Source organism: Chamaea fasciata, unplaced genomic scaffold (genome assembly GCF_029207755.1).
Source record: "Chamaea fasciata isolate MVZ Bird 193981 ecotype frontalis unplaced genomic scaffold, bChaFas1.0.hap1 SCAF_10, whole genome shotgun sequence".
Taxonomy (NCBI): Eukaryota; Metazoa; Chordata; class Aves; order Passeriformes; family Sylviidae; genus Chamaea; species Chamaea fasciata.
In genome coordinates, this window is record NW_027094095.1 from 17,136,481 (window position 1) to 17,162,775 (window position 26,295).

Genomic DNA, 26,295 nt, shown 5'->3' on the forward strand with positions numbered 1-26,295 from the left:
AGTTTTATGATACCTGGGAGATGCTACGTACACGTGTGTGCGTAGCTCCATAACAAGATGTAGCCGAGCACGAAGAGATGAGGAAAAAAAAAAAAAAAGTAATTCAAGTTCTGACAAAAAAGAAAAAAATCCACCACAACTTGGTACGGGGGAGAGACATTTCTAAGCCTTAGTTCGGCCCCGTCGCAGTGCGCGCAGCCCTTTCGCCCTCAGCAGCTCCTCACCCGCTCGGCCGGACGGGCGGGCCGGGCGCTCTCCGGACTGGAGGAGCAGGCGGGCCGGGCGCTCTCCGGACTGGAGGAGCAGGCGGGCCGGGCGCTCTCCTGCCCTCGGACTGGAGGAGCAGGCGGGCCGGGCGCTCTCCTGCCCTCGGACTGGAGGAGCAGGAGGGCCGGGTTCTCTCCTGCCCTCGGACTGGAGGAGCAGGCGGGCCGGGCTCTCTCCGGACTGGAGGAGCAGGCGGGCCGGGCTCTCTCCTGCCCTCGGACTGGAGGAGCAGGAGAGCCGGGCACTCTCCGGACTGGAGGAGCAGGCGGGCCGGGCGCTCTCCGGACTGGAGGAGCAGGCGGGCCGGGCTCTCTCCTGCCCTCGGACTGGAGGAGCAGGAGGGCCGGGCGCTCTCCGGACTGGAGGAGCAGGCGGGCCGGGTTCTCTCCTGCCCTCGGACTGGAGGAGCAGGCGGGCCGGGTTCTCTCCTGCCCTCGGACTGGAGGAGCAGGAGGGCCGGGCGCTCTCCGGACTGGAGGAGCAGGCGGGCCGGGTTCTCTCCTGCCCTCGGACTGGAGGAACCGGCGGGACGGGCACTCTCCGGACTGGAGGAGCAGGCGGGCCGGGTTCTCTCCTGCCCTCGGACTGGAGGAGCAGGCGGGCCGGGCGCTCTCCGGACTGGAGGAGCAGGCGGGCCGGGTTCTCTCCTGCCCTCGGACTGGAGGAGCAGGAGGGCCGGGCGCTCTCCGCCCCTCAGAGCGGCGGGACGGGCGGCCCTGGCCCCGCCCGTGGGGAGCGATCGCGGCGGAGGCGGTGTGGGGGCGGTCAGTGTGGCGTTAAGTGTGGCGGTGAGTGTGGCGGCCCGTGTGGCGGCAGCGGCCGGGGCGGAGGCGCTGCCCTCGGGCCTCTCTGTGCCGAGCTCCTGCGGGGGAGGCGGCTCCCCGCCCGAGCCCGGGGGGGCCGCGCTCCTTGTCCCGCAGAGCGGCCGGGCTCTGAGCGAGGGGCCTGTGGGTGAGGGCGGGCGGCCTTGGTGCCCGGCGGGTTCCGGGCTCCCCAGCTCCGTGCTGCGGGCTGGGAACACGTGTGGGTGGGAGCGCAAGTGCAGCACAGTGGCTACATGGTAGAGCAAAAAAAAAAAAACCCGACAGCCTCATCCCGCTCCTTAATCCGTATGCTAAAATTTATTTGTCTGCACGCAGTTTGCTTCATTCCTTGTAGATTATGGAAGAAGGAATGACAAAATGTTGACTACTGTGATAAATCTCATACAGCAGGTTTTAAGCTCAGGGCCCTTGCACAACTCCCCTGAGTACAGTGATTTTGGCCACTGTTCTCTGGGCTCAATAAGCATATAGATGGTAGGAAAAAAAGTCCTGGAGAGGCCTCCACTGGTAAGATGACACCTTTTCTTTCTCCAAGGCTTTCATCCTCTGGACAGTAAGAAGAGACAGTCCTTCAAAGACTTGACAGCATTTAGCTGAGGTGTAACATTTTCCAGGTTTGCATATCCAAAAAATATTAAGCCAAACACAAATGTAACAGGGATTATATTTACATTATGACATTACTGTGGTGGCAGACAGGCTTTCAGTGTTTGTCACTGAGGCTCCACAGTAAAATGGAACTATTTGTTGCCTCAAAAAATGCAGCAGCTTAAGGGGTCTGACCAAGTGTCGTTCAAGCTGTGACATGTTCTTTTTAAAGATGGAATAACTGAAGCTCAAAAATGAAGGAATAACAGCATTTGACCTTTTGTTTCAAAGGAGAAAAAAACCAATTTATTACAAAATTGTAACTTTTTATAAAATGCCCCAGAGGTTCAGCAGCATCCCAGCATCAGGGTACTGTATGACCAGGAGGTTGGGCAGCTGAAGGAGCAGAAGAGCCTACAACTCAGAGATTGTATCTGTGCTGGAACAGTTACAAAGTACAGCATGAACTAAATGGTTGTTAGTGCACAGATGTATTCATCTATTTCTCATGACCAAGTCCAACTGTATCTTCCAGTCTAGCTTAAGTGTGAACCTGTGTTTCAACTCAATTAGCAACCAGAATGTGTCTTCCTACCAGTCCCACTAAAAAAAAACATTTACTGCACTAACCTTTCTGGTAGCCTTGCTTGCTTCTTACTCCCCTAAAAATATAGAAAGCTGTGGGAGTATCCCTTTTTGTTATCCCTTTTTCTCTAACATGTTAATTTTCCTGTTTTCTCTATGGATATGCAAGCCTGAGTTCCAGGACTGACTGCATGAATGCTTCAGAGCACTGAAAATTAGAATGGGATGAAAATAATTCCTAATTTAATTTCTGTGTTAAGCAGACATGACTCTTGACCAAAATGCTGATGTCTGACTCCAAGATTGAAAAAAGGAACACTAATATGACTAAGAAAGAAAATCATATTACCTTTTAATTCCCCCACAAAACCCAGTGCATTTTCTGTGTTTGAAGAACCTTACAAATTTTTAAGAGAGTTGAAATGGGGTTTGCAGTACTTCTCTAGCTGCCTGGCATTGTGTAACTTCCCTGATCTGAAAGAAACTTTGTATCACGATGATAAAAACTTAGCTTAGGATAATAGAAACCGTCTCATTGACGTGCCTTACACATACTTGGTTGTGCTGAAACACATACAGGGGTAATAATTGAGAGTGTGTTCATCGTAAAAGTAACAGGAAATAATTCTCTTGAGCCTGTGGTATGTCTTAACATGTCATATAAAATTATAGTGGGAATGTGTGTGTTTTGAAAAAAATGAGTAGGCCTTGCTTTCTTTCCTGTTTTCTTTTTTCCTTTTTTTTTTAGCTCAGTGTGGGAAAGTATCTGGTTATATTAAGGAGACCTTTCCCTTTACTTCCTAGAGTAGCTTACATTGAGGTACTGAGAGTTACAGATGAGAAAAGAGGCATTTTTAGAAATAAAAGAAGACATAAAAGTACTTTATAGGAGGCTTTTTCATTTAATGGCCAGTAGTCTTGTCTCTTGAGTCTGAACAAATGCTGTTCAGTTTTCACTGGATAAGTGCCACAAAGATAGAAGCAGTGGGAGAAGTGTGACATGCCAGTGCCCTTTCTTACTGAGGCTGTTCAGCAAAGTTGTTTCCTTTATGTTCCTCATAAAGTTTTCACAGTTTCTACATTTCTGTGGTATTAAAGGTGGATATAATTTTTACTTCGGGTGTATTAGGCACTTGCAGAGATTGACCACGCCGCAGTTACACAGGTCTGCTGCTGCTCATGCAGTGTGGTGGTTTTGTGTGATTGCCTCCTGTCAGATAATGGCTTTTTTTTTTTCAGTGCACCATGGCACTAAGGCTGGAAATATTTACAACTGTTGGTAATTTTTCTTACTTGCAAGGTAGTTCTGCATGTAAGGCTTGCATGTTTTTTGTTTAATTTTTCTGTTTCTCAATGCAAAATGAGACAGGCAAAGATATGCACTAGTTTGTCTAGTCACTGTGACAAAACTAGTTACATAAAGTTCATAGGCCTCCCTCTCCAGTGTGAGTGGTCATCTTAAATATCCTGATTTCAGTGTACCCGATTTGAAACACATGGAAATGGAGACCAGTTTTAAAGATGTTTAACTTGTAAAAAATTTGTCTCATTTTCCATTCTATATTAGCATTTTTAATACCAATTTTTATTGCACAAACACATTTTCACAAGAATTCTAACAGACTTTGAAGCTTGAATTACATTTAGTCTTACCTGTTATTCAAAGAATAGAAGATAAATATTGTCAAATAAAGGAAACCTTCCTTTGAGATGACACTCAGAAACATTTTTCAGCCCTGTCAATTAGAGAGTTTTATCCTCTGAGCTTACAATTGTGACAAGGTGATAATTTAGTAGCGCTTACTTGACACAATATCACCGGGGGGAAGAGGAGAGGATCTTATCTTAAAATTGCTTAGTGATGTGTAGGAACTCCTTCCTAGAATCTGTAAGGTTTTTCAGGTCACTTATTTATTATGCAGGCATGTTTCTTGCTTCACGAAACTTCTGTTGCCGTGGCATTAGAACATGCCAGCTAAGAACAGATTTGCTTTCCAGATCCATCAAACATTCCTCCTCTGCAGTAAGTATTCCTTCAGCTCTGTAGAGAAAACTCATGCAATATTTTAGAGTTGCACTAATTTTGCAATGTTCCAAATATATATGCCCTTGCTGTGTTTTATTTTTTGCTAAAGATAAAAACATTTACTATCAAGAACAAAATAAGGTCTTTGAATCAGTCAAATATTAACCACACTAGCGTAACAGAATTTGGTGATTATTGCTTTGTGTATGCTTTTCAGTCTTTAAAGTCACACCTAGCACATATCACACCAGAAAGATTACCTAGCATTTAGAGAGAAGCTTGAGATACAGGAGACAGGTTCAATCTCAGCTTTATCACAGGCTTTTGGTAAGAAAATGTATTTATTTTAATCTCAGTTTTCCTTTAATGATATGAGAGTAATGTTGCTTCTTGATGCCCCCTGTTATACAAGGGGTCTATAAGTACCTTAATTTTATATAGAATCTTCTCAATTTCCTAGCTGAACTGCTTATAAGGTTGTGTAGCTTCATTTTAAGTCTTCCAGTTATGTTGAGAGAAAACAGCTTTGCAACATGCCAGGCAGCTGGAGGTGACACTGCATTTCCTATAGAACATTGGAATGTAAATTGTGTTCCCAGTTAATCTAGTCAACAAATTGGGTCAACTAAGGCACATGACAGATCCTTCAAAACAGATGCTTGAATCATTATACTGGAAGGTTGTAACATATTTTGCCCATATGAGAAGTTTCTTTAAGTGTGCAAGCCACTTTGTAGGTCAGCTTTTGCCTGAGTCAGTTTTTCGTATGCTCTATGTATTTCTATTCTATTTGAGTATTCATCCTCAAATTTAATACTGGTTGTTTTTTAATTTTTTTTTTTTTTTAAATCTTGGCTTAAGTTGTAGCTCTTGACAGTGTATTCTACAATTTATTTATGTACCATGTCAGAGTGTTTGCTTCCAACAGTATTAAACTTAATGACATTCAATTTCATTACAAGTTTCTCTGAATTAAGAGAAAAGATAAATACAAGCAGCAGCTGGCTTTCTATCAGGTGCTTCCCTTGTTAGAAAGTGTTAGGGAAAGTAGGAGGTCCCTTAGAGCTTGATGAAAACCCGGCTCTCCTACTTAACACCCATCTTTGACTCCTGGAAATCTTAGCCTTGCACCTAGAAATGGATTGGAAATTATCAGGTGATGACATAACTGGGCTGAAAGAAAAAAAAGTCTTAAGATTTGTCCTGACCTTCTGGGAAAGAAGAACACCAATGGAGGTTTAATTTTAAAATCTCAGGTAATTAGTTGGCTTCCCCAAAGTAGTAAGATTGACCTGAACCTCACTGTAATCTGAATCTGTGAAAACCTGAAAACTAATACAAGTCCTGCTATTCTGTTTTAAAACTGGTTCCAAGACATAAGAAAGAAAGAAATAGAAAGACTAGAATTGATAAATATTTAAACTTATATAGAATGGAACTGTAAGGTGAAGGCTTATTTTATTGTCAATACATTTTTAGCTAGGGAAGGTTACTCAATGCAGTTAAGATTTACATTATAGTTAATGATAAAAGTCCTGAAGCTGATAGGCCTTTAGCTTTTGGCAAATTGAAACAATTTAAGGAGAGGCAGTGCATGGAACAAATTTGTTCATGGCAGCATACAGAATTCTCATTGTTAATTAGCAAGATTCAAGGTGAGTTTTATTCCTTGCTCTACAAGAAGTAGTCTAGCATGTAAAAAAAGACTTGTGTGTGTGTCTTAGTGTAAGTATTACCTGGGTTGCTTGTGTTTTTAAAGTACAACCAAACATTAATCATATTTGCCAAAACATACGCTGTAAAATTGGATTAATCTAAACAATATGTGTGTTTTTTAAAAAATGTAATACAGATTACAGGACTCTCCCTTAACTCCCTCTTACTCTGTGTTAAGAAATCTGACTTGACCTGTCTGGTTATCTTAAAGGTTTTCTTCCTGAGGACAACTAAAAGGTTTCTGTGTTTGATTCCTCTGGTGTTCGTGTCACACAGATGAGGTCAGAATCAGATCTCTTGAGAAGACATAGGAGCAGAGAAGACTCTGATTAGTTTTATAACTTCCCATTCTTCATACCACAACAAATGAGATGGCTTCATTACTGTCAGGTGCAAGTATGGACCTGCTGCATACTGTGTCTACTAGGAGTAATTTCTGTGGATTCAAATTTGAAACTTGAGTGTAATGGTAATGCAGACATTTTCATCTCAGAGTATGCTGGCTAGAATATGGTTTTTGAATCTTTCTGATAATAACAATAACTGACAATGGTAAAAGTAACTAAAAATCTGTAGCATGACTCAAAGAAACAGGAGTGGCTGGAGTGCTGAGGGACTATGTAATTTCTATGTAATTTTTTTTCTTGAATCAAGCTAGTTTGCAAAGATAGATATGAACTTGGACCTTTGTTGTTTGCACATAGAAATAAATTTGAGTTTCTTTTTCCTAACTTCCTTTACATTTTTAGCCTAAAAATATCACAACTATCAGTTTTTCTCTGCCTCCATATAGAGTAGTCATTAAAAACCTATTTTACAGAAGTTTTCCGATACCTTAATTTAAGGTCTAAATATACAGAAAAAAACCAATATTCTATGTGGTTTTGTTGTGCTCTAGGGTAGATACTTTAAAGCTTAAAAAAATCTGAATTAAAATAGAAAACGTGTTTGCTATTTTCTTTCTACCCATCAATTTAACAATTAAAATCACATTGCAAATGCATACTTTCCAAACTGGATTGAGCAGGAATTGGACTAGAAATAGTGTAGTCTTTAAGCTGTTAGCATATTGCAGAAAAGAAAAAGCAAGTATGTACACTCCTTTTTTTCTTTTAAGGTCATCTTTTAAAGCTATGGAGCTAAATTATGCCCCTCCTCCATCCTTGCTGAAAGTTTAGTGGGTTTAGATAATGATGAATGAGAATTTCAGATGTTTTTGTGTGTTTTCTTGTTAGTCTGAATTCAAGCTATTATGAAAGTTTTAATGAAAGAACATATCTATAGTTTTGTGTAACTACTGAATTCAGCTGGCACTAGTATATTTGAGAAAGCCTGAATGAGGGTTTTCATGCAGAATCCAACAATATCATACTTTGTCTTTCTTAACAAAACCCTTCTGTCTGTGTATTTTGATCTTGCAGACAATGCCGTTCAGACACAAAAATACAAGACGAATTGAAGGCCTTGATAGCAATGTGTGGTAAGTAAGAGGAAAATATCTGCAAATTTCAGAAAATGTCCTTGGCTGATATATTTTCTTTCCAAAAAGATAATTATTGCCAATAATAAGGTACATGGCAGTTGCTATCTCTGCTGGAATATATTTGGCACCTGTTTAGAAGCAGTGAATTAAATTCAATTAAAGGTATGATTAATTGCTATTTTTGAGCTTTAAATATTAGGCTTGGGCTTCTCTTCATCTATTAAACCATGTAAGAGAAGTATAACTCATGGGCATGGTAGTAGAGCTGATCTTCAAATTTAAATGTTAATTCTGTTGAGTAATGTATTTCAATTACACCCGATCTGTTTACCAAACAAGTCAGATTTTTTAAAAAGCCATTATACTTGTTTCATAATTCAGCTCATTATTTTTAATACATCTTTTTCTAGGTATTGAATTGGTCTTAAAGCAATATTGCCATCACTGATAAATGCGGAATTTTCTTAGTTGGTGAAAAAGACTATTTTGGGCTTACTTTAGTTGTAGGTATGTGTTGCATCAGTTGTGTGTACATATACACAAGGTGTTTTGATTGTTCAGCCTCAAGCTAATTTTTTAGCAATTTGTATTAATTTTTGACAGAACTGTGATGCTATGTGGGGAGGGTTATGATGGGGGGAAGGTTGTTTCGTTTTTTAAATCTTGTTAACATTTCAAGAGGGAATAAATTGTAAAGCTGACCTGTAAAGGGAGAAAGGAAAAATTGTTCAAGGATCCTGCAGGCTACTAGGAACAGTAAATAGGCAGCCTGAAACAGTCTGTTGCCTAAAATGACTTAAAAAAATTCTAGCACTCTGAGGTGACTGGATAGTTTAAATGACACTTTCAATTGACTGAATTTGAGATATTTAATGTGATTGGTATTAAATTTCTTCTGTATCCAGAGTAACTGTGTGTTTGTGTATCTGTGCATCTGAGCACACTTTTGGCAGAGAAGTTATTCTGTGAATGCAGAACATCACATCCTCTGTCCTCTGACCCCTGTGGTCACTTACATTATTTCAGCCCCCAGCGCTCCATGGGAGCATTCTACTTTAACCTGTTCCCACTGCTGTAAACTTGGCAAACTGAAATACTTTTGTTTTGCCTTCTAATGCTAATGAATTAAAAAAAATAAAATTAATCTGGTATGTTAACTTTAGGATGTTTTTCCCTCCAGGGTTGAATTTACGAAAGTGGCAGCAGATCCCTCAATTGTTAATCTCGGTCAAGGCCTTCCTGATATATCCCCTCCCAGCTATGTTAAAGAAGAGCTGGCAAAGGTAGCAGCAGTTGACAGACTGAACCAGTACACCCGAGGCTTTGTAAGTATTGTGGGACTCCGGGACCCAAGTTCAGTGGAAAATGTGCCACAGGGAAAAAAACTGACTTCAAATTAGTTTTATCTATACATCATCGTCTTAAGTCCCAAATTAAGTTGATCTAGTAGCCTTATCTCTTACTAATGAACTTCCTCTGTGTAGGCTGGTTTGAGGCAGAATCCTTCAACAAGAGCAAAATGGTAGAGCAGGTCTGGGATAGATTGTCTTGAGGAGCTGATTCAGTTTAAAGAGTGTAGGTTATGCATTTATCTGTGACTTTGGTCAGGGGGAACATGAATCAGACAGTACAGTGAGAGAATGAGAAAGAAATACTTGACACCACTTGATACAGCACCTCTAGGATCAAGAAGAGCTTCACCCACAGAATTTAGTAGGTTTCAGTGGAGATTAGGAAGGGATGAAAACAGGAAGGTTTGGCCCCTGAAATATATTCATTACCCATTCTGTAAGCTGGCTTGTAGAGTTTCCATCTTGAGCTGGGTGTGAGTATGTGGCATTTATCATTGTCTAAGGCAGGGTATTCCAGGAGATCATTACTGTTTCAGTATTACTGTTTCAGTATGACCAGTTCCTTGTTTGGTTTGTCTGTCTTCTGTTTTGTGATGAAGATAAACAGTGTTGCCCAAATGAGAATCATGTGCCAGGACTGCTACAAGACCCTAAAGAGTCTATCAGGTATTTTTCTAGCTGACTATGTTATGCAACAGGGGCAGAAAAGCATTGTACAGACCAGTAGGCCAGAAACTGTGTTGGCAGTCATGGCATCACTGTGTGCATTTTCCAGCATGACTTTTTGCCTGTTCTCTGAGAGTCTGCATGCATTAGAAATGATGGGGAGCAGCAGTGGCCAGCACTGCCCTAAAGGACAAGCACTCACAGGGAGCAGAGTAGAGGTTGGGGCAGCAGGGCATGCCCAGAGACACTGGCTAAGGCAGCCCAGCTCACTTGACATCAAGCCAGGAAGTCAATGCACAGGTCAGGCTCAGCAATGCTAACCACAGTCAGACACAGTCCAGTCATCACTGGGCAGCTCCAGGGTGACAGCAGGTCTAAGGTCAAGCCACAAAATCAACAGGGACCTTTAGCTATGTACACAGAGTCTCTGCAAGTATGAGATACATACGTATATACATACATATGAATATACACACACATAACAAAAGATTCACTTTATGCAGACTTGAAAGAATAAAGCAATTATTTTATGTCAGATACACACAAATGATACCCTGAATTGAGTGAACTTCTGGGCTAAGCATTAGTATGTTCATCATGCACAACAAGGTATCTGAAAATCTTTGCTCACCAAGCAGACAAGGTTTTGGAGGAGCCTTGGCACAGTGGACAAGGTCACAGAGAACATGGGCTGCAGTCTTGTCTTGCTGCTGTACTGTAACAGACTTTACCAGCTATTAAGAAGAACATAAACTCTATCTCAAGCTGAAACTGTGCCAAATCCACCTTCTGACAAATATTCACAGACTGATTCTGCAAAACTATTTGCAAATCAAGCATAAATATAATTTTCCTAATGCATGCAATTATTCAGTATTTATTTCTGTCACTTTGTTCTTTATGTCCAAATGGTTTGATAATTCTCATGATAATTATGGATATTGACAGATATACTGCACATAGTAATTAAACAGGAATTTGTACTAATATTCACATCTTCAACCTTTGTACTTCATCTACAAACTTTTGCCCTTCTAAGCTTTTGAGCACAAGTTTTGTGGTAGCACATGTGGGAGGGATGAGAATGAATGATGTCCATCCATCTGATAATTGAGCCATTGTCTCAGCTAAACTCGGAGCTCTCAATGACTGTAGGACCATAGAGTGGCCTGATGTGGCTTGGGTGCTGCAGATTTCCTGTCTTGCTGACTGGCTCATGGCAAGAAATGGCTGTCATTTGAATCAGCAATGATTTGTAAGCCTTAATTTATGGTAATGTTTTTGTTTGTAGAAGGATTCATGATTTAATGCTCTGTGTGTAAGATATGATGTTCAGTATTTGAGAGGATTCTTCTTACATAGTTGCATTTTCTGAAGGAGCTGTTGTCTATTTCTACCAGGTATCTCAAAAGAAAAATATTTTTAAAGTAGGAATCCAGCAGTTTTCCTGAATAAACAGAATTATGCCTTCTTATTTCTATGTTGTATATGATCTTTGTTGCATGCTTGTTTTCTTTTTCTTTGCACATTTTGAGAAGAGTATGTTAACTGTCATATCCCTGGAGGGGACACAAATTGTGAATGGTACGCTGAGATTTGGGATGACTATATGAATGAATATTTTGATCACAAGTGCTATTTATCAGCAATATATAAATACAATAAAAATATTTTCTTTGCACCAAATACTTTTAGTTTAAAGATAAGGAAGGAAACAGAAGGAGCTGAAAGAGACTCAAAAGGTGAGGATGAATTGCTGTCAGAGTATTCCCTTCTCTCCTGTCTCATGTCCTAGCTCTGCCATAGGCTATCTGAACCAACTCTGAGATGTGATAATATGAAAGAAATTAAAAAGCATCAGACAGAAAAAGAATTTCCTAGTAGATACAAATAAATTGAAAACACTTTTCTTTCCTAGTGTGCAAAAAGTTTAAACCCTGCTACCTGTTAACAGCCATTAACACTGATGTTGTATTTTTCTATTTCAAAATGTAATAGTTTGATACGTGTGGAAAAAAGCCCAAACACAGCCTTTATACATTGTCAGGAATGCTCCAATCAGTTATTTTTTTTTTTTTTTTTTTTTGAACAGGGACATCCATCACTGGTGAAAGCCTTGTCACAAGTCTATGAGAAAGTTTGTGGAAGAAAAATTGATCCTCTCACTGATATCCTAGTGACTGTGGGAGCTTATGGATCTCTCTTTAGTACAATACAGGCACTAATTGAAGAGGGAGATGAAGTAAGTTTTTACTGGAAATATTCATGCATACACACAGACATGAGAATCCTGCTCTTTTTCTTATCTGTCTGCTTCTAAATATAAGTTAATGTTGGGGCTTCTTTCTGTCCCCATTGGTTTGATTTTTCACAGTTGTACATCTGACTTGTGTTTTCAGAAGCCATGATTAGGAGACTGTCCTTCAGATATCCTCCTATCACTCATCAACTTACAAACACCTTTTTTCACACTTAGGGTATCTGTGGCAGTTTCTTTATCATTGTTACTATTAGGTGACACAATACACACTGATTTCTTATTTGAGAAAACTTGTGGGCTGCTGTCTGCAACAGACAACTGAGGGTGGCACAAAGAATTGTTGGTGTTTGGGTAACCATTGTGTGTCAGGTCCTGTTGTCAGCTGTTGCATGGTGGCAGCGTAGGCAGCAGAAAAGCTCGTTAGTTCACTGTGCTAGCAGTGACTCAGCTCCTGACTGTTACTGATGTCTGCCTTTTTGACAACGATATTAAAAGTCATTTTACAGGAATATTTCTATCCATGGTGGACAAAACCTTTTTTGTTGTCATATTTTGCTTTCAGTGTTTTATTTGTTTCACTTGTATATTGTGTTCTCATCTTGCTTTTTTGTTGCTCTGATAGTCACTTCTCTTTTGTTTGGAATAGTTCTATTAGCTTTTACTTTTTTTTTTTCTTTTTTTTTCCTATTGTCTAGCCTTGGTGCAGTTTTTCTTGAGTTTGTCTTCTTTCTTTACCTGAGAATTTTTGTCTGATAAAATTTGAGGACTTTACTGTTCTTCTGAGATTTCTAGATATTTGGAAATCTTGGAATTTCATGGGCATAATTAGAGCAGCTCTGCTATGGTTCAGTAATTTGCCTTTGCTATTTCCCATCTTTCCATCTTTGCCCTGCATCTTCAAGTCTGTAGGTAGGACTCAAACATTCTTATTATTATAACTCAATATTTTTGATGTGGTAACTATAGAAAAACAGCCTCTGTGTGTTGTCAAAAATGAGTAGTGCTTATCATACTTAGCCTGAGGGCATTTTTGTGTTGTACTCTAAAAGGAGGAATATCCTCCAATGTTATAACATTAACTCTGGAGTGCCAGAAACATTTTCAGGTTATGGCATCAAGGTAAATGTAGAAATATGATGGTATCATGCACAGTAGACTCTTTGTTTCTGATACTGATGATTGTCATTTCAGGTAATAATAATAGAGCCATTTTATGACTGTTATGAGCCAATGGTAAAGATGGCGGGTGCAAAGCCTGTTTTTATCCCACTAAGATGTGTGAGTAACTTTTTAAAAATTAGTAATTATATAAAATTTCTTATCCATATTTTGATGAACACATATATGATGCTTTTCTGTATTGTTTTTCATAACATCAAATTATATAAAAATTAAATAGATTGCTATAGTGCAAATCTGAGACAACAATAATCCAAAAGAGAACATTTTATTAGTGTTGCAGGAGGTGCAGTGTTTCTTATTTACTTTAATTTGTGCATTCTGAAAGCTGATTTAAACTGCTTTCTTCAGTTTTTCATGCAAATTATGGAAGGGGCATCCATGTATCAGTGCAATTTCTCTGTCAATTGGTTTTCAAAAGATTTGGTTCCTGATCCCTGCACCAAGTCCTACAGTGACAGAATATACTTTCTTTTCCAAAATACGCTTGCTGAATAAGGCCTGATCATGTGGCAGATTTGCTATACATACAAGAATTACTGTTTCCTTTATTGTTAAATAGGTTGTGGGTTAAATGTCAAATTGGTGGTGCTGGCATTATGCCCACAGCTTGCAAGGATTGTTCTGTATGCCACCTGTGCCTCGTGCAACTGGCAGCCTTGCATGGGAAGGGCTGAGGGGCTCTTCGGGCAGGACTGTTGCAGGAACACCATGAAATCAGAACACGGAGTGACAAAACTTCCAGGACTGCAGTGGGAGTAGGTGAGACTATTCCTCTGGATGCCCACCTTCTAGGGATGTTTTGAATGACAGGGCACCTCCAAGTATTTTCTGTTTCACACCCTTGTTTTCGGTTGGGCCCTCTCCCAGACATTGCAGGTGCCAGAAGGATGGTGTGGCCATGCTCTGTGTTCTCTGTACCAATTGGCCCCAACTTCTTAACCATTTGTAATACCTCAGGGATACTTGTATTGTGTACTATATAAACTCCAGAGACTCGGGCAGATTTTTAACTCTCTGGTCATTTTCATTAGCTTGAGGAGGAGGAAAAGACCTCGAATCCCCAGTGATGACCATTCTTTTCACTCACACAAGCACACACTTGCTCTACTGTCTGGCAAAGCTGCAAACTCTCCTGACTTTCTGCATCACACACTGTAATAACCAGTATGTGTGCAACAAGATCCTGGAAACCAATTCCTGCAGGGGCTTTAAGACAGACAGGGGTCAGGAGAGGACATCCACTGTCATAATAGTTTACTTGTTCCTAGAACTATCTTCTCTCAGGTGAGCAAGACAGATTGGATATGTTGTCACATGTGGCTATGGAAGTGTTCGAGGGTGATGAGTTGAGCAGCTCTCTTTAGGCTGCAACATGTATTAAAGTCACGTATAAATTTATTGTGGTTTTGGTTTTTGTGATTTTTTGTGGTTTTTTTTAGAAAAATGATGGAAACTCTGCATCTAGTGCTGATTGGGTCTTAGATCCTGCTGAACTTGCAAATAAATTTAATTCCAAAACAAAAGCAATTATTCTGAATACCCCACACAACCCGATAGGCAAGGTAAGAGTACTGCTTTAACACCACTTTCATTTCAAAGAATGCATGAAATACTATGATTAATGCATTTTCCTTTACTTTTTCTGTGTCCCAGGTTTTTACCCGAGAAGAGCTCCAAGTAATAGCTGATCTCTGTATTAAACATGACACCCTGTGCATCAGTGATGAGGTGTATGAATGGCTGGTGTATAAAGGGAATAAACACATTAAAATAGGTATTGATCTTTTGTGGCCTCTTAGAAGTGGTTGTGGAATGATGCTGTGAACTTGCCTCCCAAGGATAATGCTTGCTGGAAGAAGCTCAAACTTCAAGCTTTGAAATTTTTCAATGTTTAGGCTCTGAGGAGGAGACCCCTTCTCTTTTCTAAAAAATATTTTAAAGAATAATTTCCAAATAGAATTTCCAAAGCTCTTAAGTGACCTTGGAGCAGATATCCATAGAAACCAGTGGGACTGATGCTTGTAAGTCAGCTAAGATCATATGAATTTGTCATCCTTATTCAGTTATTTTGTTGGCCATGACAAGTCTAGCTGCTGTTACTGTATGTGTATTAAACAGTGCTTTGCTGAAGAACTAATAGAAGGAACAGGAATTAGACCCTCCTTCTCAAAGCTTTGTAGAGATAATCAATGAGGGAAATGGACAATGATGAACACAATTATTTTTGCTCCACAAATTATAAAAACTAAAAAACAGTATAAAGGTCATTGTGGAGATAGTGCATGGGCCCTGTCTGTCCAAAGGATGGAGATAGGGTTAAATACTGGACATTGAATTCAGTGAAGTAAGTCCTGCCAGTGCAGTAGGAAAGCCTGTTAAATCTTCAGGTAGTCTTGCTACAGGGGTAAAGCACCATGCAAGAACAAACCAGAAAAACAAATAATGATGCCAAGTTCCTGATCCTCTTGTTTTACTTGATCCAAGTTTCACTGAAGTTCCCCAAATCACTCCCACTGCCTCAGAACAATTTAACCTAGTGGAGGTTACTGAACTCCTTTGCCAGTTTTGTCATGCTACAGCTATGTATTTCTGTGAAAGTTTCTAGTCTAGTGGCCTCAGGTTGGCTCTGCTGATGTATCTGAAAAGTCCAAAACTTCCTTCTCACATGTACAGATATTTTGTTTCTGATAGTAGTGTCTTGCATGAACTATCTGTTCGGATGTACTTATGGTTGCATTGAAGGTGCATTTCAGTTGTGTGCAATAGAGGCATGTAGTTAAGATTAAACAAATGAAATCAAGATACACAAGTATAAATTAGACATGAAAATACTTACCTTTTTTCCTGGCTCTGCCACTGGTTGAATGCTGAATAACTTTGCTTCTAGGCTTCAATTCCATATTTGAAGAGTGACAAGGAAATCCATTGGTGGGGGCTACATCATTGTCAAACTGAATCTTATGAGTAATAGAAAGAAAATTATATCTAAATGACCTTGCAATACTTGTTAGCTCAGCTGCACAGTTGCTGATCATCCAGCTGCAGTACACTGATTGCATTGGCCATGCATAGGCTGTGAGTCTGTTCTGAGGGTGACCTAATTCCATGGCTGTTGTGGTTGACTTGATAGTGATACTGTCTCGAAAACTTTCAGACATGGAAGAAGGAGAACATTTTGGGTACATTAATGTGATAGTAATCTGAGTCACTGCATCCTAACAGGTTACCTAACAGCAACTGATCATGTGTCCCAGTTGCAAAGTGAAGTCAGTTAAAGATTTCTACATGGGCTTAGCAGGTGTTTCATGGCCTTAGCATTTCATGCAAGGCTGTCTTCAGAATCAAAATCTCTGTGTGGGGTGTAAGGTAATCCCTTTTCCTTTTCAACAGCAGCAGGTCCAAACACATTGTCAGCTACACGTCATCTTTACACAGAGGTGGTGAATTGTCAAAATGCAGTAACTCCATTGTCATCAGCATCTTAATGCTTCAAACCAAGACATTTCCAGTTGAACAAAAGGCATTCTGTAATATAGCATAAAATGTAAAAATACTGTATAAAGAAAATGCAAATCAAAGCCCAGAAAGTTAGTCATCTAGGTTTAGGTACAGATTCTCTAACAGATCCCATTATATCATCTGTAACTTTAGTGTTAAAAATACTCTAGAACTTTCAGGGTAACACTGTAAACAATAACATTATTTCAGTGAAAGAAACCGACTCTGCTCTTTTTTTCCTTGTTTCTCATATTCCTTATTACTTTTAAGTCTACAAAAATAATACAATAAAAATGAGTGTGTTACTTCCCTATTTATTTACTCTTGTGTTTCCATAATAACCTCTACATAATTTATCCAATGCAGTGACACTTTTTTTTTGTGGGAGATAATAGTAAGTACTAAGAAGTCTTAGTAATTACTTTCTTATTCTGATGTCTGAGCCAGTGACACTGAACTGGACAGATCTAGTAAAGACTGCAGTGCCTGAGTTAATGTTGTGTATAGTACTATTACCAGGCATCAGAAAGAATCTGTCCTGGGGTGAATGGGTAGCCTTAATCATATTTTTCTTATGGATAATTGTTCATTTTTGCTGAGATATCTAACATGTAGATTTCAAACTGTACCTCTTATTTTCTGTCTCTTCTTTCTTCTTTCATTAATCCTTACCTTCTTTTCATGATAAAAAACACTGGCCCATAAATCCTTTCTCATTTGTTATAATTGCTATAATTTCAGAATTTGCTACAATTTGTTTGTTTAAGATGCTGCAATGAACACACAACTCTGAGATAGGGGCAGTGCAGTTCTTCAAACTACACGGAATATGTGAATGCACCTGTACCAAATGAATTTTATTTTATGTTACAGCTACATTGCCAGGTATGTGGGAAAGAACAGTAACTATAGGCAGTGCTGGGAAAACATACAGTGTAACTGGCTGGAAGGTAAGAAGAATCAATAGAAATGAGTTAAGTTATATAGATAACAGAATGCATTTATTACTCTAAAAATGCCTCTCTTTTTATGACCTGTGTTCTGAAAGTTTCTGGCAAATCTTCATGTCTCCAAAATGTAGCAATACCATTCAGTTGGAGAAATTACCTATCTTTAACACCCATGTCTTAATTATCTTCTTGTCTCTTAATCGATAAACTCTTGTGAGCATAAATGGCTAAAAAAACAACCACAGAATGATTTGTTCAAAATTAGTAAAGACTCTTGGAGAAAACATGGATATGATGATGTTTTAACTTCCCAGTTTTCCCATCTTGACTTTTAAATATAAATAAGCAAGTGAAAAAAAAATATTTTTGGCACCTAAGTTCTTCTTCATCACCTGTGTTCAAACTGATCCACAGCATATATGATTCAGTAGTGAGCTTTTGTTTTATATTGAAACTGGCTTTGACACAGGAGTTTAAGAGATGGAAAGGTTCTAAACCAGTTAGAAATAACATTCCTGATGAATGTTCAGTTTGATTTCTAACCCTTGTTATATGAAGAGTAAGAAGTTTGCTCCGTATCCTGTGGGAGATAGGGATAAGGGAAACTATAATCGTTGTCTCAATTCTACCATTTTTAAAGGTATACAGCAAGCTTTGTGTAAACCATATTTTTCTTAATAATTTATCAAAACAAATTCTTAAAATAGAAAAACTCAAAACATTGGCTAATTTTTAGTTTTTGTTATTTTTTAATACCACCACCCGTAAGTGTAATATTTGCATGCTTCCCTCCCTTAGCTTGGTTGGTCCATTGGTCCTGAGTACCTGATTAAGCATTTGCAAGTTGTTCACCAAAATACACTATATACTTGCCCAACTCCATTACAGGTAGGTACAGATGGGACAAAAGGAGATTGTTTTTTGGTGTAAGAAAGCTGTTGGCCTCATGTAATAAAACAATAATCACAACAATGAATTTTTAGTTGTCAAAATACATATTCTAGGGTGTAAAAAGAGGAAACAAATTTGATCAGCTCACCAGACATTTTAAAAACACAATCAGTCTTGCAGATTGTTTCATCTTTCACCTACAAATACTTCTTGCACAAAAGATGACAATCTTAATGGTTTCCTAGCAAATATAAATGAAAGTTCTGTCTACTAGTGTCCAGTATTCTGGGGTATGTTATTATCAAACAATTAAATTGAACTTCAATTCAGATTGTAAACCCTTGTGTCAAGAACTCTGACTTCTGTATATGTTAGTGCCTAGCGAAAGTTTGGGGGTGTTTTGGGTGTTGCCACAGCACAAAGTAACGAACAGATTACAGTTGTAGCTTGTGTCATTTGTGTGGTGATTTGGTTAATAGGGGGCCAGCATTGAACAAAAATTCACGTGATTTCAGCAGGAAGTGTGAGTGTCTGTGAGTTTACTGAGTGGTAATGAGTACCTTGGATTTCTGTTTGCAGGAGGCTTTGGCACAAGCATTTTGGATAGATTACAGGCGCATGGATGACCCAGACTGCTACTTTTACTCCCTGTCTCGAGAGCTGGAAAGCAAGCGTGATCGCATGGCTCAGCTACTGAAAGAGGCTGGACTAAAGCCTGTCATTCCAGATGGAGGATACTTTATGATTGTTGATGTTTCCACACTAAGTCAGTATAAAGTTTATTAAAGAGTGTGTGGAAAGTAAATTTGGCTAATCAGAAAACGCAGCTTTCATTTAAAACTATATTCTCATCTCATATGCACACATATATGTGCATAATGACAGGAGTACTCACTGGGATTGAAATTTTAAGTTTCACCTTAGCTGGTAAGGTGCATTTAATGAGCTTCAGCAAAGCATTTGTGATCCTGACTTGTTGTCCATGTTATGCAAAGCTTTGGCAAGTTTAGAGAGGATAAAAGAGGTAGATAAGCATTCCTATTTTCAAAATGTCTATGATTATGGAAATGTTTGAGAGCCAAGCAACTGGATAATATCCTGAGTTCATACCATTTGTATTTTCCTCTTTCTTGTCTTTTTTTGTTTGTTTCTTTGTTTTTCCTAATCTGACGTCACACCCTAAAGGCTCTTTGAAGCATTTTGATCTCTAAACACTGTAAAACACTACCAAAATTTACTATCTTTTTGAAAATTCAGGTTATGGTAGCTTCAGAGGAAGAATTCCCACAGGGGAAGGGTTTTTGTAGTTCCACATTTTTTCACTAACCCATCTAAATGGCATTTGTCATTCAGACAGCAATGTTTAAACACAGGATATCACAGTTTAATCATGTGTCAGGAAGTTTCAGGTACCCCAGCTTCACAGATGAGAAAGCTGCATTTTCAGGGATTTTTGCTATCCATGCAAATAAATGCACTTTTCAGTACCCTCCATAGCCCAGACTTCAGAACTTCTTGGGGTATTACACGGCTTTCTTCTCAGCCGTGTCTGAATTTGCTTTGGATGGAAAGCAAGGCTCAGATCAGAAGGGAAAGGTTCAATCTCTTGGCCTATTTTACTTCTTATAGTATAATTTTAAAATTATATATTAAAACATATATCTTCATTCTTAAGTATTAACTGTAATACAATGCTGTTAATAATGCCTTCCCATTGGAGTCAGGAAATCTTACCACATATTTGTTTTACATTTAGATGTGGATCTCTCTGACGCAGATGAGAAACAACCTTACGATTATAAATTTGTCAAATGGATGATAGCCTCTAAGGTAAGATGTCCTAGTCATAACCTAGTTTTAGAAATGCTTTTCTATTGAAAGCAAGAAAAGTGCAACTGTAGTTATTAAATAATGTAGTAGAGATGTTCCATTCAAAATAGCATTTGGTGGTGCTGCTAATGGTGTGACTAAAATATCGCTCCGGATGCTGAAAATGTACGCGGTAGCTTTGTGCTACATCCCAGCATTTTTCTTTCAGCATGCTTAAGTGTGAGTTATACAAAAGTACCTTTGAAATATTTTACCTAAGAAAAGTAATTTGAATTTAGTAAAGCCTAACTAGTGCATATAAAACTGAACCTTGTCTTTCCCTCATGTGTTGGGAGGGAGAGTTCTAGAAACAGAATAGTAAAATCATCATGCTTTAACCAGATTTTTTGTACACATTTAAATAAGCAAATGCTCTTTCATGTTTCAGAAGCTGTCAGCAATTCCTCTTTCAGCATTCTGTGGTCCTGAGACAAAGAAACAGTTTGAAAAATACATACGTTTTTGCTTCATTAAGGTAAACTTGTGTCCTGAAAATGAATGCAGTACAGGAATCTGCAAGAGACTGACTGTTACATTTTTCTCAGGGTCTCTTCTATTGAAAGCTTTTAGGAACGTAAAGTTAGTTTGGTGTACAATTCAGCACAAAGTATCTTCAGTTGTCTTTTTCTACTTTACACCATCAGTGTGGGTGGGCATGGCTAAGAAGGGCAACTCACAGAAAACAACTGGATGTGTAGACATTTTAAGCTTATTGTATTGATTTTTAAAAACATTCTTGACCAGTGGTGACATGAAAATTATTGAGATAGGTAAGCTATCAATTAATGTGATACCCATAATCCAGAGCAGAGAATAATTATATAGCAGAGTGTGTGCCCTAAGCCCATTCAGTGTCCAACACCAGAACAGTAAAGAGGTCACCTTCAAATTTAGCTCGCTTGCCTGAGAATACACAGTTTCACATGAGCTCCAAATTACAAAAGAAAGCATGTTTTTTTGTGAATTGGCTGATTTTTGCCATTTTGTGAGCACCTTCTTTGCACATATTCTTTCCCCTGTTAAGTCTGTTCTTGAAAGACTGAAAGATTTGGGGACAGGTATGTAAACTTTGATAAGCCCAAAGCCCTAAGATGTTTCCCAATTGTTCTGTAACAGAGTCAGCATAATGGAACATGTGCAAATCCTGAACTGTTCTGTGTAAAGATCAGAGCCTTAGCCTGAAACAGTAAAGAAGGGGAGTTTCTCCTTGTGTAACTTACTTCTTTTGATGAGGTGTAAATCTATGGTATAAACTGAGCCAGGAACAACCAGGATGAAGTTACTTGTTGTACCTCTGGCTGATAAACAACATGAATTGTTTTAAGTTAGACTGCCTTTATGACTCACCAGGCTGGAGCCAAGCTGCACAGTTTGGAGGGATTATGTTTAAGTCTTCCCAGCAAACCATGGTTGCAAGGAGATTAAAAAATCCCAACTGTACTCACAGGGATTAGGAAAGTGTGCTAGCATGTCTCCAAACCAGAGCTGCAAAGTTACATCACTACATTAATGCCATGAATTTATGTCAGTATTGCTTTCATTAAATGGGATAATATGAATGCTGAGATGACATCTTTTAATTATATCTAATAAATATTTTCAAGGAATCAGCATTGAATTTTTTGTATAGTCCAGATTTGTACCTAATGACTGTCAATGGAAAACTGGCTGAAAAGATATTTACAGGATGCAACTGAAGCAACCAAATACCCAAGTACTGATTTGAGATGATAATCATAACTGACCCTTTTCAGGAACACCATACTTGCAGTAATAGTGTTGTTCCTTGTTTTGCAGAAAGACAGCACACTAGATGCAGCTGAAGTGATCCTGAAGAACTGGAATAAACAGACAGGCTGATTTTTCTTATTAACTCTTCCATATGGTAGAACTATCTAATAGTAGAGAGTTTTTAAATGGAAATTTAAGAAAAAATTACTTAATACAGTACAGAATTAATATGACATTGTAAATAAGTTTTTGATGCTACCTGCTGAGGAGTTAAAACAATGATTTACTGAAATATGTGTAAAGCAACTCAGAAGTTCTTTTCAGTCTTTTAAAAATAAATTGCTTTTCTCGTAAAGAAACCCCAATGGGATTAATTTCTTCTACTGAAAGAAAAGATTTATAGGACTCTGTGTAAAATAAATAAATGATATAGGTATTTTAAAGCTTAAAATTAAAAAGGGGGAGGTGTTTTTGGTATGAGATAGTACGGGAACTAGGGAGAGACTTAGAAACATCTTAGTCTGTGAAACCAAATAACCTGCAGTAGAGGAGGATTAAGACCCATGGCTCATATTAGATAATTGCAGTGACTTTCTACCTGCCATACCTGCCTACCAACTCTGCAGAAATTGCATCAGTTCAAATAAAGTGAAAAGTGCTAAGTAACATAACTACTATTTTATTTCCCTCAACAGTCATGTGTGGTGTTCTGAAAGTATTCAGTCCTCAATACAATTATAAAAGTGGCATCTAGAATAGGAATTATATTTACTTTTGTCTACCTTGTATTTATTATATGGATGAATCTACAAAGCAAAATATAGAAGACTTTGCTTTAGAGGCTCCTTTACAATCAGAGGTACAGTGACATAATGATTTGTATCATTCTTTTTCTTTCCATGTTACAACAATGGCAATGTCACACCAAACTTACTTCAAACTCTTTAGATCTAGGGGGGCCATGGAGGTGCTAATGTTGTTCTGTGGAGCTCAGCTAGCTTGGTTTCAAGCACAGTAGATAAAGGACTTGTTTTAGAAGAAGTCAGTATGTAGAGTCCCTTTCTAGCTGCTTCCTTTTTCACTTCTTTCTGCAGTCTTTTAATGTGTGGATGGGTTTCCCACTAGCAGAAGCAATCCAGGTAGGTGACTTTTTAAGGCTGCGTGCTTTGTCCTCCGTAATCTTTCTATGTTCTTCTCACGGGCTGTCATGGTTTCAGATGGGAGTGAGTTAATTTTATTCTCAGTACCTGGTACAGTGCTGTGTTTTGGATTCAGTATGCGAATAATGTTGATAACACACTGATGTTCTGGCTGTTGCTAAGTTGCATTTATCCTAAATCAAGGACTTTTTCTGTGTCTCTTCCTCTGCCAGTGACGAGGAGCAAAAAAAATTAAAAAAGCTGTGAGGGAAAATAGCTGGACAAGTGAGCTGAGCTGGCCAAAGGGATATTCACACCCTCAAATGTCATGCCCAGAACATCAGCTGGGGAGTCAGTGGGAAGGGGGAGCCGATCTGGCTTCAGGAATGGGCTCTGGTATCAGTCAGTGGGGGGTAAGCAACTGTATTGTGCATTACTTATTTTTCTTTTTTAAATACTTTTTGTTATCATTAATTATTTACTGCTGTTGTTCCTTTTTATTTTGTCTCAATTACTAAACTGTTTTTGTCTCAACCTACATGTTTTACTTCTGGTTCTTCTCCCCATTTCAGCAGTCTGGGACGGTGGGTGAGTGAGCAGCTAGGGGCTGCTTGTTGCCAGCTGGGCTTAAACAATGACACAGCTCTTATGGTGCAAAGCCTGAACAAATTCAGTAACCTGTTTTGCCAATGTTTCACCCATTCTGTGATCACATAGCTGGACTCTTAACTGAATTCTATTAGGCTGTGACCATGGCCAGGACCTTAAAAAAGGTATAGAACCTGGATAGCGAGAAGAGCTGCTAGATTTTTTTCATTAATACTTCTCGGTCTTGGGTTTTTGGGAGTCCAGTAGCTGGGACTTCCATAGTCTTTGTAGCTGTCTTGCACAGCCATTCCCCAAATCTCACCAGAAGATGGTTGGCTGGTATTTTGAAAGTTATGTGTAGAAAAATCAATTCAGCAATTAGATTTACTTAGCTGAAATTTCAGAATTGATTTAATTTGAAAATTCCTACATTAATATCCAAGATAAACTGTTTTTTTAGACACTAAATTTTTGTGAAATCTCCACTCTATTTTACAAGGAGTTTAAAATCTGTTTATGCAAGCTGCACTGGGGAGCTGTGATGTTGCAGCAACTAAGAGATTGCAACAGGCTACTGAACTGCATAATAAATCAACAGACCATTACAAAGGCCCTTTAGACATACAAACCAGTGATTTGTTTTCATTAATGTACCGTTCATTGTGTTTGCAAAGCAATCTGAATATCCGTTTGCGTTATTGTTGAAATGATGCTGGTAATATTAGCAGTGTAAGAATTGCAGTTTAATTATATGCTTTTATTACTGACAGTAACCAGGGTAAGAAACTTGGTGTGAAATTTTAAGGAACTCCAGATTGACCAATGAAGCAAGTTTTAAAATAGGATTATTGTTTGACTACAGTGATGGGAAAGAATAGCTGGGGACAGCAAGGTAAACTTAGTGTATTATTAAAATGATCTGTTGACAGAGAGTGTCAATAGTGATACTTCCATCTGCCACATCAACTTTTTGTCTGCTACTTGAAAAATTGCTGCAGACAAGGAATAAAGAATTCGTGATATATCATCTATTGTATTTTTGCAACATTTCTGAAAATTACTGTCCTTCTGTGGTGAAAATGAAATTCTTTCAATTTTAAGTTAATGAGAATAGGGTTAGGAGGGCTGACAGTGATTACCAATAGAACATCTTTTTTTGTGGACCAAAATGCAGGAGAAACCAAGACAAACCTGGAAAGCTTGAAGGGACTCATTGTGGTGATGAGGCACATCTGTTGCAGTCATTGCTCCATACAGATTTCAGAGGTTATGGGGAAATTTAGTATCATGTGCTGTATTCACACCAATAGTTACAGTGATTTGTTTTTCATTACTCTTTCATCTTTTGGGTTTACCAAGCATTTCTAAAAAAGATCATTGCAAGTGGGAAAAAAAGCTTTAAATTTGTATTTTAAAAAAATCTCTATTTTCTAATAGTTCAGCTTTCTTATATTCCAAAAGGTTTCTGTTTCTTTTTATCCTAAGGAATTTGCTGTTGAGTTTAAACTTGCCCATTATCAACCAGCAAAGGGTACTGCAGTTGGTAGAGAAGTGTTTGGAGGTTGTGCGATAATTAGTTTGACTCATTTTTAGCAAGTATTAGAGAACTTTTCAACATCATGGAATTTCTTCGTTTGAGCAAGTAAATTGAAAAATGTTCTTGTTATATAGTGGAGACATGGGCTTAACTAGCGTAAAAAGTCCTGTGTATCTGATGAAGAAATAGATGGCAAATTTATAACTATTGAGAGACTTCAACAGTGATCACGTGGAAGCATTGAAATAATGGCACTTTACAAAATCTGTAGGCCCTCCCGCCCATCCTTCACTTTAAGTGAAGGTAGGCTCACTCTGAATAAATAAATTTCTTTTCCACTGTTTTAGAGCTTGGGCTTGAAAACCAGTTGTTGCTGCTCATTCTACAGACTAATTTTGCATACAGACGAAGTCTTGAGTAGAGAAAGCCAGGACACGAGTCCAGTGCTGAAGGGCTTTGGTCTTGCAAAGATCAGTTTTTTGCGATTTCTCCTCCTCTTTGGCCTGATGCTCTCTGCCAAGGTGAATGCGAGGGGAGAGGCAGAAAGGGAGGTGATCACACCATGCAGGTTTGCGGTTTAACACGGGAAGCCCACCCAGCCCCGAGGCTCTGTGTTAGCTCCGGCCAGCCCGAGCATCTGAGCGCGGCCTGTCTGCCCAGGGCTCCGAGCCACGGCCGGCCGGCACCTGCGGCTCCTGCCCAGGGAAGCGCCAGGTTCCTCTCGTCATTCCGGCAGCCCAGTGCCAAACCGCAACAGCTGCAGCAGGCGACGGCAGCAAGGAGGAACTAAACTTTTTTTCCGGGCATTGGTCTCTGCTTAGTTTCAGAGCCATGAACGTTTTGTGCCCCGTGCCTTTCTGTGCAAACTTGGGGCGGTTTTGCTCACGCTTGTCTCCCGTGGGAATTCACGAAGCTGCTGGAGTGTGCGCAAGAGCAGCTGAACCGGCGCCACGCCCCGGGCCGGCACGGCGGGCTTCGTGCAGCGCGGTGTGCCGGGGCTCGGTGTGCCGGGGCTCCGTGGGCCGCTGCCCGGGCCCAGGGGAAGGTTCAGCCCGCGTCCGCGGCCGTGTAACCCGCCGTGCGCCGGCGCCAGCCGGGGCGGTCCCGTCCCTGCGCCCGCCCCCTCGCGGCCTCCGTAGGGGC

General features: G+C 39.4%; 2 protein-coding genes across 13 annotated transcripts; one reads left to right on the forward strand and one right to left on the reverse strand.

Moving 5' to 3' along the window:
• Positions 1-220: 220 nt before the first annotated feature.
• Positions 221-2,868, reverse strand: LOC136294880 (uncharacterized). Its single transcript, XM_066193071.1, has 2 exons — positions 2,820-2,868; positions 221-1,320 (listed from the first exon to the last, which is right to left on the reverse strand). The coding sequence occupies exons 1-2, from the start codon at positions 2,866-2,868 to the stop codon at positions 221-223; spliced, it is 1,149 nt and encodes a 382-aa protein (XP_066049168.1).
• On the forward strand, positions 972-23,561 carry KYAT3 (kynurenine aminotransferase 3). Of its 12 annotated transcripts, XR_010722459.1 has the most exons (15): positions 4,101-4,287; positions 7,428-7,486; positions 8,670-8,814; positions 11,600-11,749; positions 12,959-13,045; positions 14,389-14,511; positions 14,603-14,723; positions 17,321-17,397; positions 18,196-18,285; positions 18,868-19,054; positions 20,045-20,118; positions 20,546-20,632; positions 21,955-22,747; positions 22,983-23,027; positions 23,261-23,561. XR_010722459.1 is itself a non-coding variant. In XM_066192510.1 (14 exons), exons 2-14 carry the CDS (start codon positions 4,189-4,191, stop codon positions 22,015-22,017), a joined length of 1,362 nt encoding a protein of 453 aa, XP_066048607.1. In that variant the 5' UTR covers positions 1,006-1,055; positions 4,187-4,188; the 3' UTR covers positions 22,018-23,561. The 12 variants fall into 12 exon arrangements, 8 of the variants coding, with proteins under 8 accessions (XP_066048612.1, XP_066048607.1, XP_066048606.1 ...); XM_066192510.1 differs by adding an exon at positions 1,006-1,055 and having other exon boundaries at positions 4,187-4,287; positions 21,955-23,561; XR_010722458.1 differs by having other exon boundaries at positions 21,955-23,027.
• The last annotated feature ends 2,734 nt before the right edge of the window (positions 23,562-26,295 follow it).